Here is a 14,472-nt window from a genome sequence, read left to right on the forward strand (position 1 = left end):
TCAGCGCAGTCACGGAGCGAGTCAAGGACCGCGACTACCACTGCCTCTGTTGAGTGGGCAGGGCGAAAGCCTGCCTGATGGGAATCTAGACAATTTGAGCTTTCCAAAAAGTTGTACAGATGTTTCGCAACATGGGCTTCTAAAACTTTAGCCAAAAAAGGAAGCAAAGAAATTGGCCGGTAGTTAGCCATGCAGGAGGGGTCCACCCCAGACTTCTTCAGAAGTGGGATGACTGCTGCCTCCTTAAATGCACGGGGTACTAGGCCGGAAGTGAGAGAAGTGTTCAGTAAGGTAAGAGCCAGCGTAGGGATGGAGGACAGACAGTCTTTGAGAAAGTAGGGGGAGCATTTATCCGAGGGTGCCCAGGACTTGACTCTTGTCAATAACGCTAAGAATTATTCAGAAGTCATGGTAGGAAACCTGTCTAGTGTAACCTCGCAGGTGGGGGAATGGTGAACAGAGGGGGTAACGCTAGAGGATCTGGGGATGCTCGCTTTGATGTCTACAATTTTATCAATGAAGTATGTATTGAGGGCATCACAGAAGGTCTGGGTTGGAGCCACCTTAGGGCGTACGCTATCCAAATCAGTCAGCTCGTTTAAGATTGAGAAGGTATCCTTGGGTTTGTCTGCAGAGTTTAGGATACGGGAGGAAAAATAGGCGGATTTGGCTACCAAAATGGCCTTCATGTATACCTTCCTGGCCGCGATGACTCAGATTTTAGATCAGGGGAATAGCAGCGGCGCCACTTTCGCTCAAGTTGGCGCAGAGATAGTTTTTTTTCTTTTAGGTCTTGGGAGAACCAACGCTGAGCGTCAGCACGCCGGGCCAGTTTGATATCTTTGAAGGGTGTGTGGATTTCGCTAGCATTTTGGAGCCAGCCCGCTAGGTTGGACTCGGCAGAATTAATATCAGGGTGTGGGAAAGGAATCGTATTGCTTAGTGTATTAATAAATTCTGGTTTGTCAAGAGTTTTCCATTTCCTTGCCCTGCAGCAAGTTAGCGCGGAGGGTGATTTGAACGTAGACTAAGTAAGTTTGAATTGGAGGAAAAAATGGTCTGACCAGAGGCAGGGAATGGTGAGTGGGGAAGTATTGAGTGGAAAATTGGACCAGATGTGATTTAGAATATGACCTTTACAATGGGTAGGCAAAAGAACTTGTTGGGAGGTCTTTCTCAATACAATACGTAAACGCTTGATAACATCACATTCCGTCTAGGAAGGTGGCTAACATTGAAATTGTCTACAGTCCTTCCCAACGCGAAGCCAGGTGTTAGTCAATGCTGCAATCTCAAATATTGCCCCTTACTAATGAGTGTGTGCTGTCCCGCTAATACTTGTTATGGTAGGTACTAACCTCTCATTATATTTGTACTAGTCATTGGTGGAATATCTTCAGTGAGTGTTTGTACTGCTCAAGGGGTATCCTTTGTGCGTGTTATTGACCTCGCCCGCGGGCGCTTGATGCAGGTGGGGCGTGGTGCACCCCAGGTCATACTCCGGAATCTGCCCAGTCATGGAGATTCAAGTCCTTCCCAGCCCTTCCGTTAGGATGGTTTATCATCTGTTTTGGACTTCAGCACCTTCAGGTAATCGCCTCATGTATCTGAATGACTGCTTCCAAGGCCCTGTGCGCTAAAGTTGTGCCATGCATCACCTTCCACCGCCCCGCGTTTAAGGAGCTCATGTAGCCATACTAGCCGCTGTGGTACCCCTGGTGATATCCAGCCCATGGTGACACTTTGTTTAGCTAAAGCGCCATCTATGGCTTTGAATTTCTCAACAAGTTTATGGCCTTATTACGAGTTTGGCAGTCTAGCCGCAGTATTACCGCATCCACCCCACCCCACCCTCCCCCTTCCCCCTCCCCAGCAGCCCATGGCGCTGATGGTCGAAAGGCCGTTGCATTACAAGTTGACCATGGTACTGGCTGTGTGGATGCAGGGATCTTGCAGCAGTGGTTAGTATTTCGATTCGCAAATATATTGATGCCTGTGTATGTATTTTCGACTGCAGATGTATCAGATGCACACATATACATGACGTAAGAGGAAAAATACTATATACCCCTTATCGGGGTTCAGCCCCCTGGGAATGGGTATATGGTTCAAAAAGGACTTATGTGAAAATCACTGCAAACAGGCTTGTAATCCTTGGGTGAGATCCTGCTGTGAAGGGGGACCTGGAGAAAGGGATTCATGTCGGAATCTGCCTAGAAGAAGAAGAAGAGAGGGGTGAGCGGGCACCCCAAATCATTTGTCACCACCACCTTGAAGCAGGTGGTCAGGCAGCAGCTGTCCGCTCGTGGATCAGGCAACTCGTAATCTGGACAGAGTTGCAGCTCCCCTGTACTATCCAGTTGCAGCGGCCTTTCCCTGACTGCGAACCCGGAAGTCTGAGGGCGGTCTCGGCGGTCCAGCAATGGCCTTCAAAAAAGCTGATCCTGGCAACTCCTAATACGGCGTTAGGACCGCTGAGCTCACCATGCTCTGACCGCCACCACTGGTACGTGGACCACCAAACTTGCAATTAGGACCTTATTTTTTTAATGTGGTATCAGCCCCAAGAGGCATTGCTCCGGGATCTGCGCACAGGGTTTGTCCGTAAGCTCAGTCATGGTCAACATAATTTCTTCCCACTACCTTGCTATTTCGGGCCAGAACCAAATCATGTTTTGGAAATCTGCTGTCTGTGTGGGGCATCTAGGTCATTTGGGCTCTACTCCTGGGAACATGCAGTTCAACCATATAGGGGTAAGGGTTACTTCTTGGAGTAAGCGGTTCAACCATACAGAGGTAAGGTATGTATGTTGTAAGTAGTTGACTTGGGTATACCTAATTTTCAGATTCCTTGACACTGTTTTTACCTACATCATCTCCCCTTCCCGGTGTCTTTCCATCAATTCCTAACCTACTATGGCATCGCATTAACCCCGAAGACCAGGATCCTCAGTGAAGCGGGACCCCAGAAACATGTTATATAACAAAGTTACCTCCTTCATTACGTCACTAGTGTCGTAGCAAAAGTCCCAGCATTTGAGAGGTGTACTGTTCGGTCTGGCCCTGGCCCCATGTCTATTGATGAAATGTCAGTGCATTGTACGTCAGGTAGTGGCCCAGGGCAATTCTATATTCCTTGGTCACTTCTGGGAATGTGAGCATTATGGTGGTTCAAACAAGTCTCCCAATGTTGACAGTTCATTCTTTAACAAGTGCTTTGTGTCATGGTGGAACATGAGTGTATTAAAGTCCAGGAGGGCTCATAACGGCAAGACTGGGGTATATGGAGTATTGGGCATTTAAATAGGCACATGTTTATGCCAAAAGTACTTTGTCACCCTGGCCTGTATGTTTACCATGTCCTTACAGTGAAAATGCCCTCAAAGCTACTTTGACTGTAGCAGGTTTGGCTGTTCCATAGGAACACACTGGGGTGCAATATTAAATACGAATTTTGTATCTCAGGAACTTGACTAGATAATAAATAATTAAACAAGATAATAAATAATTAGACTAGATAATAAATAAACAACTATTTTTAATGGTTCTTGAAATCCAATTCAATGAAGTTATATTTGTTCTACATATTATGGAAAAGTAACTTTAAAACGTTTACCTTTGCACTTCTTGAATCCCTAGAAACTAATTCATTTTGTTATCCCAATTCGACCAGCCAGTAATTAGCATTTAAACAAACATGAATGAGGTGTGAACCTGTTCCCAGGCGCACAACAATAGGCTGACATGAATGGGCAGAGATGATTCCTGTGAACCTGAAAGAATATGCAAAATGGGGCTTGGACAATTCTTCTTGACATTAAAAAGTGTCAAGTCCTGCTTGAATGACTCATCCTGCATGACAAGTCTGTTTCGGCTTTTCAAATGACCCTTGCGCGTACTACAAAGAGGCCTTCCCTGTCACTGGCAAATATTAGCGGACACTTGGGCAAGACCCTTCTGTTGTCTTCCCAGCCAGTCAGGCCCCAATCACAGTGGGCTTCTTTTGACATTATAGTGCCACAGCCTATTTGGCAGGTCTGCTAGGTTTTTTTTTGTTGATTTTTTTTATTAAGAACCAGTATCAGCATAAGACAATACATATAGCATGAAAAACATTGAATAAAGTATATACATTTGGATTCAGTAAGAGAATAAAACAATACAAGCAGTAACAGTTAAGATATGCAAGAGTGAAAAGAAAAGCAGAAAACGAAAGGGGAAATGTATTAGCGGAGATTACAAAAAGCAATAGCGTATGTACACAAAATCACATTTAGCTCAACCAATTCCACTAAGAAATAAACCTTCTTTCCAAGTAGAAATTGGGCGCCAAAGTTATTTGCCGCAAAGTTTTGTTTTAATTCCCCTGGTGGCAAATACTGCAGATTCAAAATTAAAGACGGCAAGAAAGCGAGCTAACCACATTTGGAAGCTAGGAGGAAGACTATCCTTCCAACGCGCGGATAAGATTAATCTCAGTACAGCTGTACCTATAAATAATAATCTTTGTTCCGATTTAGTTAAATTTAGCGAGCTATCATATCCCAAAACATATGGGGTGTCAGATTCAGAAAGTTTATGATGAAAAACTTTCTACCAATATGAAGCAATCATATTTTTTATAAGAAGAAGTTCGGGACAGCTGCTAAACATATGAGCTAACGTCGCTGGGCCTTGTGAGCAGCGTGGGCATAAGTCAGTTTCCCTTTAACCCCAAACGAATAGTTTGGCCGGGGTAAAATATAAATCATAAATTGTTTTATGCAATTGTGCCCTTAAATTACTAGCCATAAACAAATTATTGCTCATATCGAGTACTTTATCTATATCAATATCGGGGTTATTTAATTTTACCGCCTATTTAGTTTCTGTTTTCTCGATATCATCCCTAATATTTGTTAGTAGAATATCGCAGAATGTTCCTATCCTAGTTTTTGCAATATTACATGCTTCTATTAGGTCGTTTTTCTGGAGACTGATTAAGTCCCTTTTTGCTTTTAATTTTGCATGCAATTGAGCAAATTTGAGAAAGTCCGCTTCTGGAAGACCAAATTTTATTTTTAAATCTTGAAATGTAGTATGTGGGCCATTTACCCAAACATCTTTAACTGTTCTTATGCCCAGTCTTTGCCATTTCTTAGCCGTATGATCAAAATCCAGACCAGAAGTAATGGTCGATTGAAGTAGGGGCGTATATCGGTTAATTTTGCCAATCTGTATATGTTTAAGTATCTGATTCCAGATTAGCCAGGCGCTTTTAGTGATTTCATCCTTAACTTGTTTATAATGGGCGTTTTCAGTTTTTCTTAATAGAAGGCCATTGGCTTCCTGCCCAAGTACTAGTTCATAAATTGTAGGAATAGTGGCGTTAGTAATATCAGAGACAGAGGGTTTTTCTAGAATCATTGGTTTTAAATGTTTTAAAAAAGCTGCCCAATGATACAAGATAATATTCGGTGCTGTAAGCCCACCTCTGTTGAACGGAATAGATAAGTAAGACAGTGATCGTCTGATTTTCCCATGTTGCCAAACAAATTTAGAAGTGAGTTTATTGATTAACTTAATTATCTTAGTATCTACAATTAAAGGGATTGAACGAAAAAGATACAGGCATCTCGGTAGTATATTCATTTTTAAATAATTCACCCTACCAATAATGGAAAGATGTAATCCATTTACCCTGTCCAGGTCTGTCTTAATCTTGTCTACAAGTGGATCAATGTTGTTTTTACCTAAAGTCTTAATACCAGCAGATAAAATCACACCGAGATACATCGCAGTTTTTGCTCTTCTTGTATCTAGGCATATAGTGTTGTCGGTGCACAGTACAATTGTCTTTCCCCTGTTCAGAGAATAACTGAGTAGTTGCCATATTGCAGAGAGAGCTGTTCAATTTCGTGTAGCGCTTCTATCAGGTGAGTTGTTAATACCGCGATGTCATCAGCGTATGCCAAAACTTTAGTTTCATAATGATTACATAAGATTGGCTTTATATTATTACTTTCTAACAATTTTAAGATAAGGGGATTAATATAAAGGGCGAAAAGTAAAGGTGAAAATAAGCAACAACATGAAAGGGAGGTTCCCAAAAATCAAGCGGACCAATAGGTTCCGAAATTAACAGCTATTCATTAATTGCGCGATCTTTGATTATTATTTTGTTCATATATGACAGATATATTGTTCTGCAATCGTTACTTTATACTTAATTTTCCCTCTTTAAGCTCATTTCGCTTTTTTTATTTTTCTACGCCATACATCTTTTTGCGTTATTATTGTTCCTAATTGATATTGTTTTTTGTGACGTTTAGGAAATGTCCTCTTTCTATTGCTCTTGCCTTCTACTCGGCTTCCTTTTGGTCGGAGTAGAGTTTCTCTCAAAAGGACGGCTCCTATTAGATACCCGGGTGATCTGGATCGACGTTTATGTAATGTCCTCTTTCTATTGCCCTTGTCTCCCACATGACTTCTTGAGGCCAGAGTAGAGTTTCTCTCAAAAGGGCGGCCCCTATTGGATAACCTGGTGATCTGGATTTTTGGCTGACCATCTAGTGTTTATCCCGCAGTATTCCCTTGGACACAGGTGCCTTGTATTAACCTAATTGAACATAGCGTATATACCTCCATGCACGCTATCTTCGCCGTTCCTATCTCGGTGCGGAGCCTGTTCTATGCGGTCGACTTCTCGATCCTCGCGTCTTCATATGCCAAGTAAGTCTGTCCCTATGTAGCGGTAGATACCCTCTTGGTTGTGTATTTTCCCGTTACCTGTTCGTTGTGCTAAGACGCCTTTTTCATCTCTCCCTAGGAAGGTTCAAAAGATGCCTGCTCACTTTGTTTCTTTAGACTAAACTATTGAAGCGGTCACTTTTATGCTACACCGTATTTCGAACTTTCAAGAGACTATAGGTAATTATTTCCTGCTGTTCCGCCAGATTCTTGTATCCCTAATTGACTGGTCGTATACTAAAATATCTTCCCAGTATGTAGCGGTTTAGATCTGCTGCACTTAGACGTTTTCCTTTCTCCCATTAGGAAAAGTTATTCGAAATATAAGTGCACTCTGTTTTGCTAAATAAAGGAACCGAAGCAGCTGATTTCATGTTACACTCTAAATCGAACAACCGAGAAACTATAGGTAAATAATTGTGCCTACCATCTAGGTTCTTGTACCCGTCATGTATTTGCTAACTTCGTAATATTTTGGAAGATGTTATATTCCTGTCCCTGGTTTATGGCGATACTAGAACTGTTACCTGTTGCTGGCTCCAGATTTCAAATTTAATTTGGGTGAGCCTCGTCGAGTGGCCCCCCTTTTTTCGAATTTGCAGTCCTTTCGACACCATTATGCTCCTTATGCCTATTATGTTTAGGTTGTCCATATAGAGTAAACACATTTTTGGGATTTCCTGTTCTTTTAAAGTCTAGCTCTATGAGAAACTATGTTTATTGTATTTTTTAAGGATATCGCTACATACGTGCATACTTCTTCGCAATTTGATTCTTCGAGACCGGGACCACTGGTTTTTCTCGTCTTTCGACATTTTCCATCCATCTACCTACCCAGGTTAGCATTTGATTCCAGATAACTAAATCAGGTCTCCTGTAAACTTGGATATTTATGTAACAATGAAATGGAGGTGGTTGTACAAAAGTTATCTTGGCCTTAGCGTTTCCCTTGATATATACTCTTCTCATAGTACCATTATGTAAGATAAGAATTATGTCCAAATCTTTATAATTATTCTGAGGCTATGTATGTAACTATGTCGACTTATATGTTTCAGAGGATATATGTGTTACCCTTATTTATTCTGTCCCCTTCTTTTTCCTCTGTTTGTTGATTTATTTATGTACGTTTCCAGAGATCTACCTATGTTCGCAAATTACATCCTCCACTGTGACCATCGGTCTCTAGTCGGACTCTGCCCAGTCCTCTGTTATTGGTATGTATGGCATTGAGATCCTTCATAGCTTTTGTGACTAGCCTATTGATGTACCCAGGAGACTCTTTACCGTAAGATCCGTTATGCTCTCACGACCATTAACTTTATTCATTTTCTTTATGCTACACTCTTAGAGTTATTTCTCTTTTTCTTTATTGGTAAGTTGTCCGGTTGGTTGCATGTTGACTGAATGGTTTTCTCCTGCAACTCTTGTTTGACTCCATGTATTAACTAAGACCGTTTCTTCCCCTTCCTTATTTAATTGGATGTGGTTTTTGATTTATTCTGTTTTTGCCCACAGATATGCTGTACTAGGATACTGTTTGCCCAGAAAGTTTTAAAATTGGAATTCTTCTACTCATTTTGAAAGTCTTGAAGGACCTGGATGGCCATAATAAACTAAATGACTGGCGCCCTGATGAAGGAGTTCCCAACTGTGGCATTTCCGAAACGCGCGTCGGCGCTTTTTTCTGTCTGACTGATGAGAGTCTGGGTGTCTTTTTTGCTTAAGTTGTTGGTCCTTAGATGAATGTGCTGTTGTATGAGTATGACTGTGATTTTTTGCTTGGATGAATGAGTCTGCAGAAATGTTTTTAATGTTCCTTAGAGTTCTGGGCTTACGCTATATTAACTATATATGTTGTGTGATTCACTGAAATAATGAATTTTTACAAGTGAAAATGAAAATAAAATAATTAAAAGATTATCAGCTTTTCTGTGGGCAACTGGTAATTTCGGAACCTATTGGTCCGCTTGATTTTTGGGAACCTCCCTTTCATGTTGTTGCTTATTTTGACTCCCCTGGTGGGTTGTTCCCCTCCTGCATCCTTCTCTTAGGTTCCGGTTCAGGGTCCCTCTGCTGTTTTTGTATACGAAAAGTAAAGGTGAACAAGGACACCCTTGTCTTGTGCCTCTTGTAATGTTGATTAAACCAGATTCCAAACCTAATATTGAAATTTTTGCTTTAGGTTGAGGATACATGGATTTTATAGATTTAAGAAATTTGTGGCCGAAATTAAGACGTGCCATGGCAACCCACAAAAAGTTCCATGAAACACGATCAAAGGCTTTCTCAGCATCGAGCAGGATCATAGACATCTGGCCCCCCGTGACAGACATGGCATCAAATAGGGCAATAGCCCGGCGAATATGGTCGGTGGTCCCCTTACCCGGAATGAAGCCATGCTGCCACAGAGAGACCAGATGCCCAATGATCCTGCGGAGTCTGAGAGCCATCACTTTGGCATATAATTTGGAGTCCGAATTTATCAATGAAATGGGGCGATAAGAAGTCTGCTGTTCAGGTGATTTTCCCTTCTTAGGAAATACTATAATACTAGCCTCATCCCAAGAAAGTGGGGGAATGCCATTGTACTGTACACCCAAAAATAAATCCAATAATAAGGGGCTTAATAGGAAACTAAGGGTTTTATAAATTTCAATTGGCAGTTTGTCAGGGCCTGCTGCTTTACCAGAAGATAAAAGTGATAGAGCTTTTACAACTTCATCTAGTGTAATCTCAGCTTCAAGTTCTTCTCTCATCCCATCATCTAGTAAGCTGGTGGCTGCCGAATTGTTAAGAAAGCCAGCCAAAAAAGTATCAATATCTTTTTCGGAATTATTCCCTTCCTCAGAATATAAGTTTTGATAATACTGTTGGAATTGTATAATAATATCTGTAGGTTGGACGTAAGTCCGTCCACCATCTACAATAGTGGTAGTATTATTAGAAACTTTTTTGACGTGTTGGTAATGCCAATTGTTTACCTATTTTTTCCCCACTTTCGTAAACCTTCTTTCTATAAGCTCTATAAGTTTGAGCGGCTTTTTGACTTAGATCAGTATTAAGTTCAGCTTTTAAACCGCAACCCGAAGCCATTGATTATTGGAATCTTTGTTCTGTTCAATCAGGGAGGTGTGCTCTAATTCAGCTTTCATCAAATCAGATAACTTTATTTCATAAAATTTTCTAGTTTTGGTTCGTGTTGCATATTAAAAACTGGAGATCTCTCCTCTTAAAGCAGATTTGTATGAATCCCAAACTATGTTTCTAGACGCACTAAAGCGATTTATGTTAAAAAAACTCTTCAGTCCATTTTTTAATGTGTGAAATGAATTCGGTATTGGAGAGTAGTTTCCTGTCAAATGACCAAGACCGTTGTTGAGTAGAAAAAGGAGTGAATGTAATTGCAAGGATTAGTGCATTGTGGTCTGAGATTATTCTTGGAATTTTTTTTATATTTGATAGTAGAATGAGGTCTCCAGTAGCAAATATGTTGTCAATTCGAACCTGTTTTTGATGCGGATGAGAGAAGTAGGTAAATCCTTGATCGTGTGAATTGTTGTGTAACCACATATCAGTTAATCCAAGATTACTTATAAGCCTCCTAACAGCTTTGTATACTCTGGGTTTACGTCCTCAATATTTTGTTTTGGAGGAGATAATGGTGGTATTAATGAGATATTAAAATCACCACACAGAATTAACGGGCCCTGCCAAGTAGGCAATTCGATCTCTAATTCTTCAAAGATTGTGGGATCATCTTGATTTGAGCCATAAACCGTACAAATGGTTATACCACAGGCGAGTTTTACAATAGCCCATCTGCCATGGGGATCTGAAAGGTGCCGTACACTTGGTCCAGGATTGTTTTTCGCGAGTATTGCTACCCCCCTTATATTCGAAGACTGTGGAGACAGCCAATAAATTGTACCCATTCATATTTAACCACGATTTTTTAATCCATGGCAGATGGGTTTCTTGGAGACAGAGTACATCTACTGGAGTTAGTTTAAGCAACTCAGCCAATCGTCTTCGTTTATCCCCTGTTAATAATCCTCCAACATTCCAAGTTTGGACATTTAATCTACCCATTATTAATAGAAAATGATTGTAGCAGCGCTTCAAGCATATAAAACTTTAATATACAGAAATAATCTAAATCTGTTACTGTTCTGTTTGGTATCCTTTTAAGTATTTCTTTTGCTGAAAAAACTGGTTCTTTTTTTTCCTTTTGTGTTTTCACCCCCCTAGGTGACCCACCCGTGGGTCTGCTAGGTTTTTAGGGCAAACTTCAAAAGAGGAAAGCAGAGTGCCAAAACAATTTTTGTGTATCCACTGTTTGGTAACTGAAAGCTCCACTCTGTTATACCAGACATCTGTTTTGGAGGTTGTTGTGGGTTCAGGCACTGCATCAAACTAGATTTTAGTGTTAGATGTGGGATTACACTGGGACCACCCTAGTACATTACCCACAAATACCGCGAGCCCTTGGAACCCACGTTTAGTGAGGTTGAAGAGTTCAGCCATCTTCAAAATGCCCAAAGTGGGTATAATTAGCCCTGGGAAGCTTTCCTTCAGGGGTCATTCCCACAGATAAGCACATGTAAGGCATAAATGTAGCACTTCCAGCCACCAACTTCAGAACATTCCTGGACCTGAGGATGATCAGAAGAGGACTGAACCTGCGGTCTGAAACCAGAGAAGAGCCCAGGAGGAATAGACCTGTTTCTCTCTTGAATCAAGGGCAAAGAGTGGACTCCAAGGGTTGTACAGATAACTTCTTGTTAAAGCTACAGGGAACAACAATCTACAAGAGGCCTTTTTCTGCAACTGCCCAACCGACCGGTGGCAACTGGACCGGACTTATGCAAGCCATCTTGTGAGTCTCTACATGCTTCCCCTGAGGTCATGGGGTGGCTTTAAAAGTGTACTACTTTGGTGGATTGTGAGTTAAAAGACTAAAGTCCGAAAGTAAAAATCTCTGACCAGGATGAATCTGGTTAGTGTAGCTGACCTGCATTCCATCGCAGTAAGCATCAAGGTCCTGTTCTAATGCACCTTTGTACTATCATTTGCCCTTTGACCTTCTTGGCACTATTTATCCCTAAAATTCAAAACACAATATCTCTGGTACCCCTTATTGGATTTTGTCAATTAGGTGCGATTTTGTTTACTGAATTTTACGTATTTTTCTAATTTGTTTAGGTATTTTTTATTGCTGTGGCGTTCAACTTGATTACTGTTTTAGTACTCCGTAAATACTTTACACATTGCCTCTCAGTTAAGCACACCTGCTCAGTGCCATAGCTACCAGGGCGTTGCGCCTCAGGTTAATTTAGGACCTTCACTCCCTCAACTAATACACCAATTTCTTACACAAACCAATAAATAAATTCAAATGAAATTAAACAAATATTTAAATATAATACCAAATCAAAAATAAAATAAACTAACAACATTACACACAATAGCAACTTCTAAAATAAAAACTAATAAAACATAAGAAAAGAATTATAAAAATGATTATATACAACTATAGTTAAAAAAAAAAGTACAGAAAAAACAAAACTCTTACTGTCTATATTCTGTCGCCTGATATGTGTGATATCACAATAATTTTGGCACAATATTTGTGTCCCACAATATTTTTGATTCAGTATTATGATGGAACACCGTTAAAGGAGATAGTTTTAGATTAGGACTTAAAGACTTACTTGTGGGACAAACAGAATGCTAAGAAGTGTGCAACTGCACAACTATCAGTCAACACAATGCTTCTACAGGCTTACTAAATTGAAAATAGTGTAAGGAAAGTGGTACATGCAAAATATGTGTATATGCGACTGCGAGTTTAGACAGAACAGTTAGTGGGCTTTCCCACAAAGTTATAATACAACACCTGGGTGGTACTAGAGTAGTAATGGGCAGTAAGAGGGGAAACTTCATTTTACACATCTTCTCATACAGATGTCATTCAGTGTATCTACTGTCCTGAAAGAGAAATCACACAACTAAAACAAGACTGTACACAGAACATACCGTAATTGGGATAAAATATCCTCTACAGCTCATTCACAAAGAGTTCAATTCAATCTGTGCTATTACTATTCAAACCGGATACCAAGCCATTTCATGAACATGTAAGACTCTACACATGTTCCTGTTAAAGTAGAAATTGCCCTTTTACAAGTCCAGAGTTCTTCATTATGTTGTTTATTCCATACAAGTAATCTCCAGGGGTCTATGATGAGTGAACCTGCACCCAGTCTCCATGTGATAAGGGATTGTGTGATACCAAATATACACTCACATGGGGTTCTCCGATTTACATCCTAAGACCAAAGACTGACTTACTGAAAAGATTGCTTCATTCAGGCCTTTGCCTACATTTGTATCTTTCATCTGAGGTGGGCATGATATTGATTGACATGACTCACAAATCTTATACATAACCCTACATCTGTTCCTTGCTAAGGCCTTAATCAGGACACGTCCTATTTGGTGGGCGGTCATTAGTGTCATCCCCCACACAAAGACACTTACACCCAGCTAGGCTGCTACTAATCAGCTTACTCCAAATCACACACCGGTCTGGTGATATAAATGTATTGATTATTTTTCTATATTTACCCAGTGCTTAATTTGTGATGGATAGAAGTTGCATTGGTACAGTAATTGGCAGCACTGGCAGGGGTAATGAGGGGTGCAGGCTGCAGTGGCCTTCTGAGAAGGGCCCTGCCACTTTTTAAAAATCTTTTTAAAGGAATTAAGCATTGCATTTAACGCTATCTCCAGATCACTCTCTGGCTACCGTTACATGTTTGCATCAATACAATCACCCTTGGTTAACTACTTAAGTAAATGAGTATTCAAATGCACTTATTTTAGATAAACAATAATAGTAACATGGAAGTGGTTACATAATAAAAAATGTTAAGACTTTAGAATGTATTTCATTAGCGCTATAATTAAGGCTTGGCTCTGTACCCAAGAGATCACAAAAGTAGGGAAGGACTTTAACGTCAGAAAACTGCTTTAGTCGCAACATCATACATTTATTTGTCCACTAGTATTTGCATATAAAATTTATTTATGACTCAAACCCCAAAATATAAATACCTTCTTGTAGACAGGCTTTTCAGTTGCAACAAAGAAATGTCCAGGTCAAAACATCCAGACTTTGTTTTTCTTTGTGGCACCTAGAATAAATGAAACAGTCAAGAATCACACAATGGCTCATTTAGCAAAGAGTAAAATCTTTGCATGCATAACATTTTGTGAGGAATACTATTTATGTAGTTCATAAGTATTCCAAAATAAATTCCCATCATTGCACGAGTAGATTAATTATAGAATATTTTAATGCTTGTTTGACATCACAAAAATTAAGTTGTCACTGTCAGTTCACAGTCCCTTCTTCAAATGTTGTAGCAGGATTCAGCTTCTTCTGGAAGAAACGGCTGCTGGCTATCCGAGCAATTGCTCCACCAGCAAGCCAATGAAAGTGAGTGGGTCATGGTAAGATTTTTTCTTATATAATGCTCCAGTACATAGGCTTTCTTTTGGCTTCTATAGCAGTGTGTTACGATAGCTGAAGTAATCCTCACAGCTGTCGAAAGTGAAAATGGCAAGACATTTTAAAACATTTATTTACACAAAAATCAAGCAAGAGCGCTATTCCTTCCTACTTGAACTGATGCTAGAATTTATTTTTCCCAAATTAGCCCACACATCTCTCAAAAT

At 40.2% G+C, this 14,472-nt stretch overlaps 1 protein-coding gene across 2 annotated transcripts in view; it reads right to left on the reverse strand.

The window, feature by feature from the left end:
* ATOSA (atos homolog A) overlaps positions 1 to 14,472 on the reverse strand; it is a 450,421-nt gene that overhangs the window by 183,908 nt on the left and 252,041 nt on the right. For both annotated transcript variants that reach the window (XM_086958313.1, XM_086958312.1), the window contains exon 7: positions 13,849 to 13,928. In XM_086958313.1, coding sequence (XP_086814439.1) covers positions 13,849 to 13,928 — 80 coding nt within the window. The remainder of the gene's footprint in view (positions 1 to 13,848; positions 13,929 to 14,472) is intronic.

Source organism: Lissotriton vulgaris, chromosome 2_1, assembly GCF_964263255.1.
Source record: "Lissotriton vulgaris chromosome 2_1, aLisVul1.2, whole genome shotgun sequence".
In the NCBI taxonomy this organism is placed as follows: Eukaryota; Metazoa; Chordata; class Amphibia; order Caudata; family Salamandridae; genus Lissotriton; species Lissotriton vulgaris.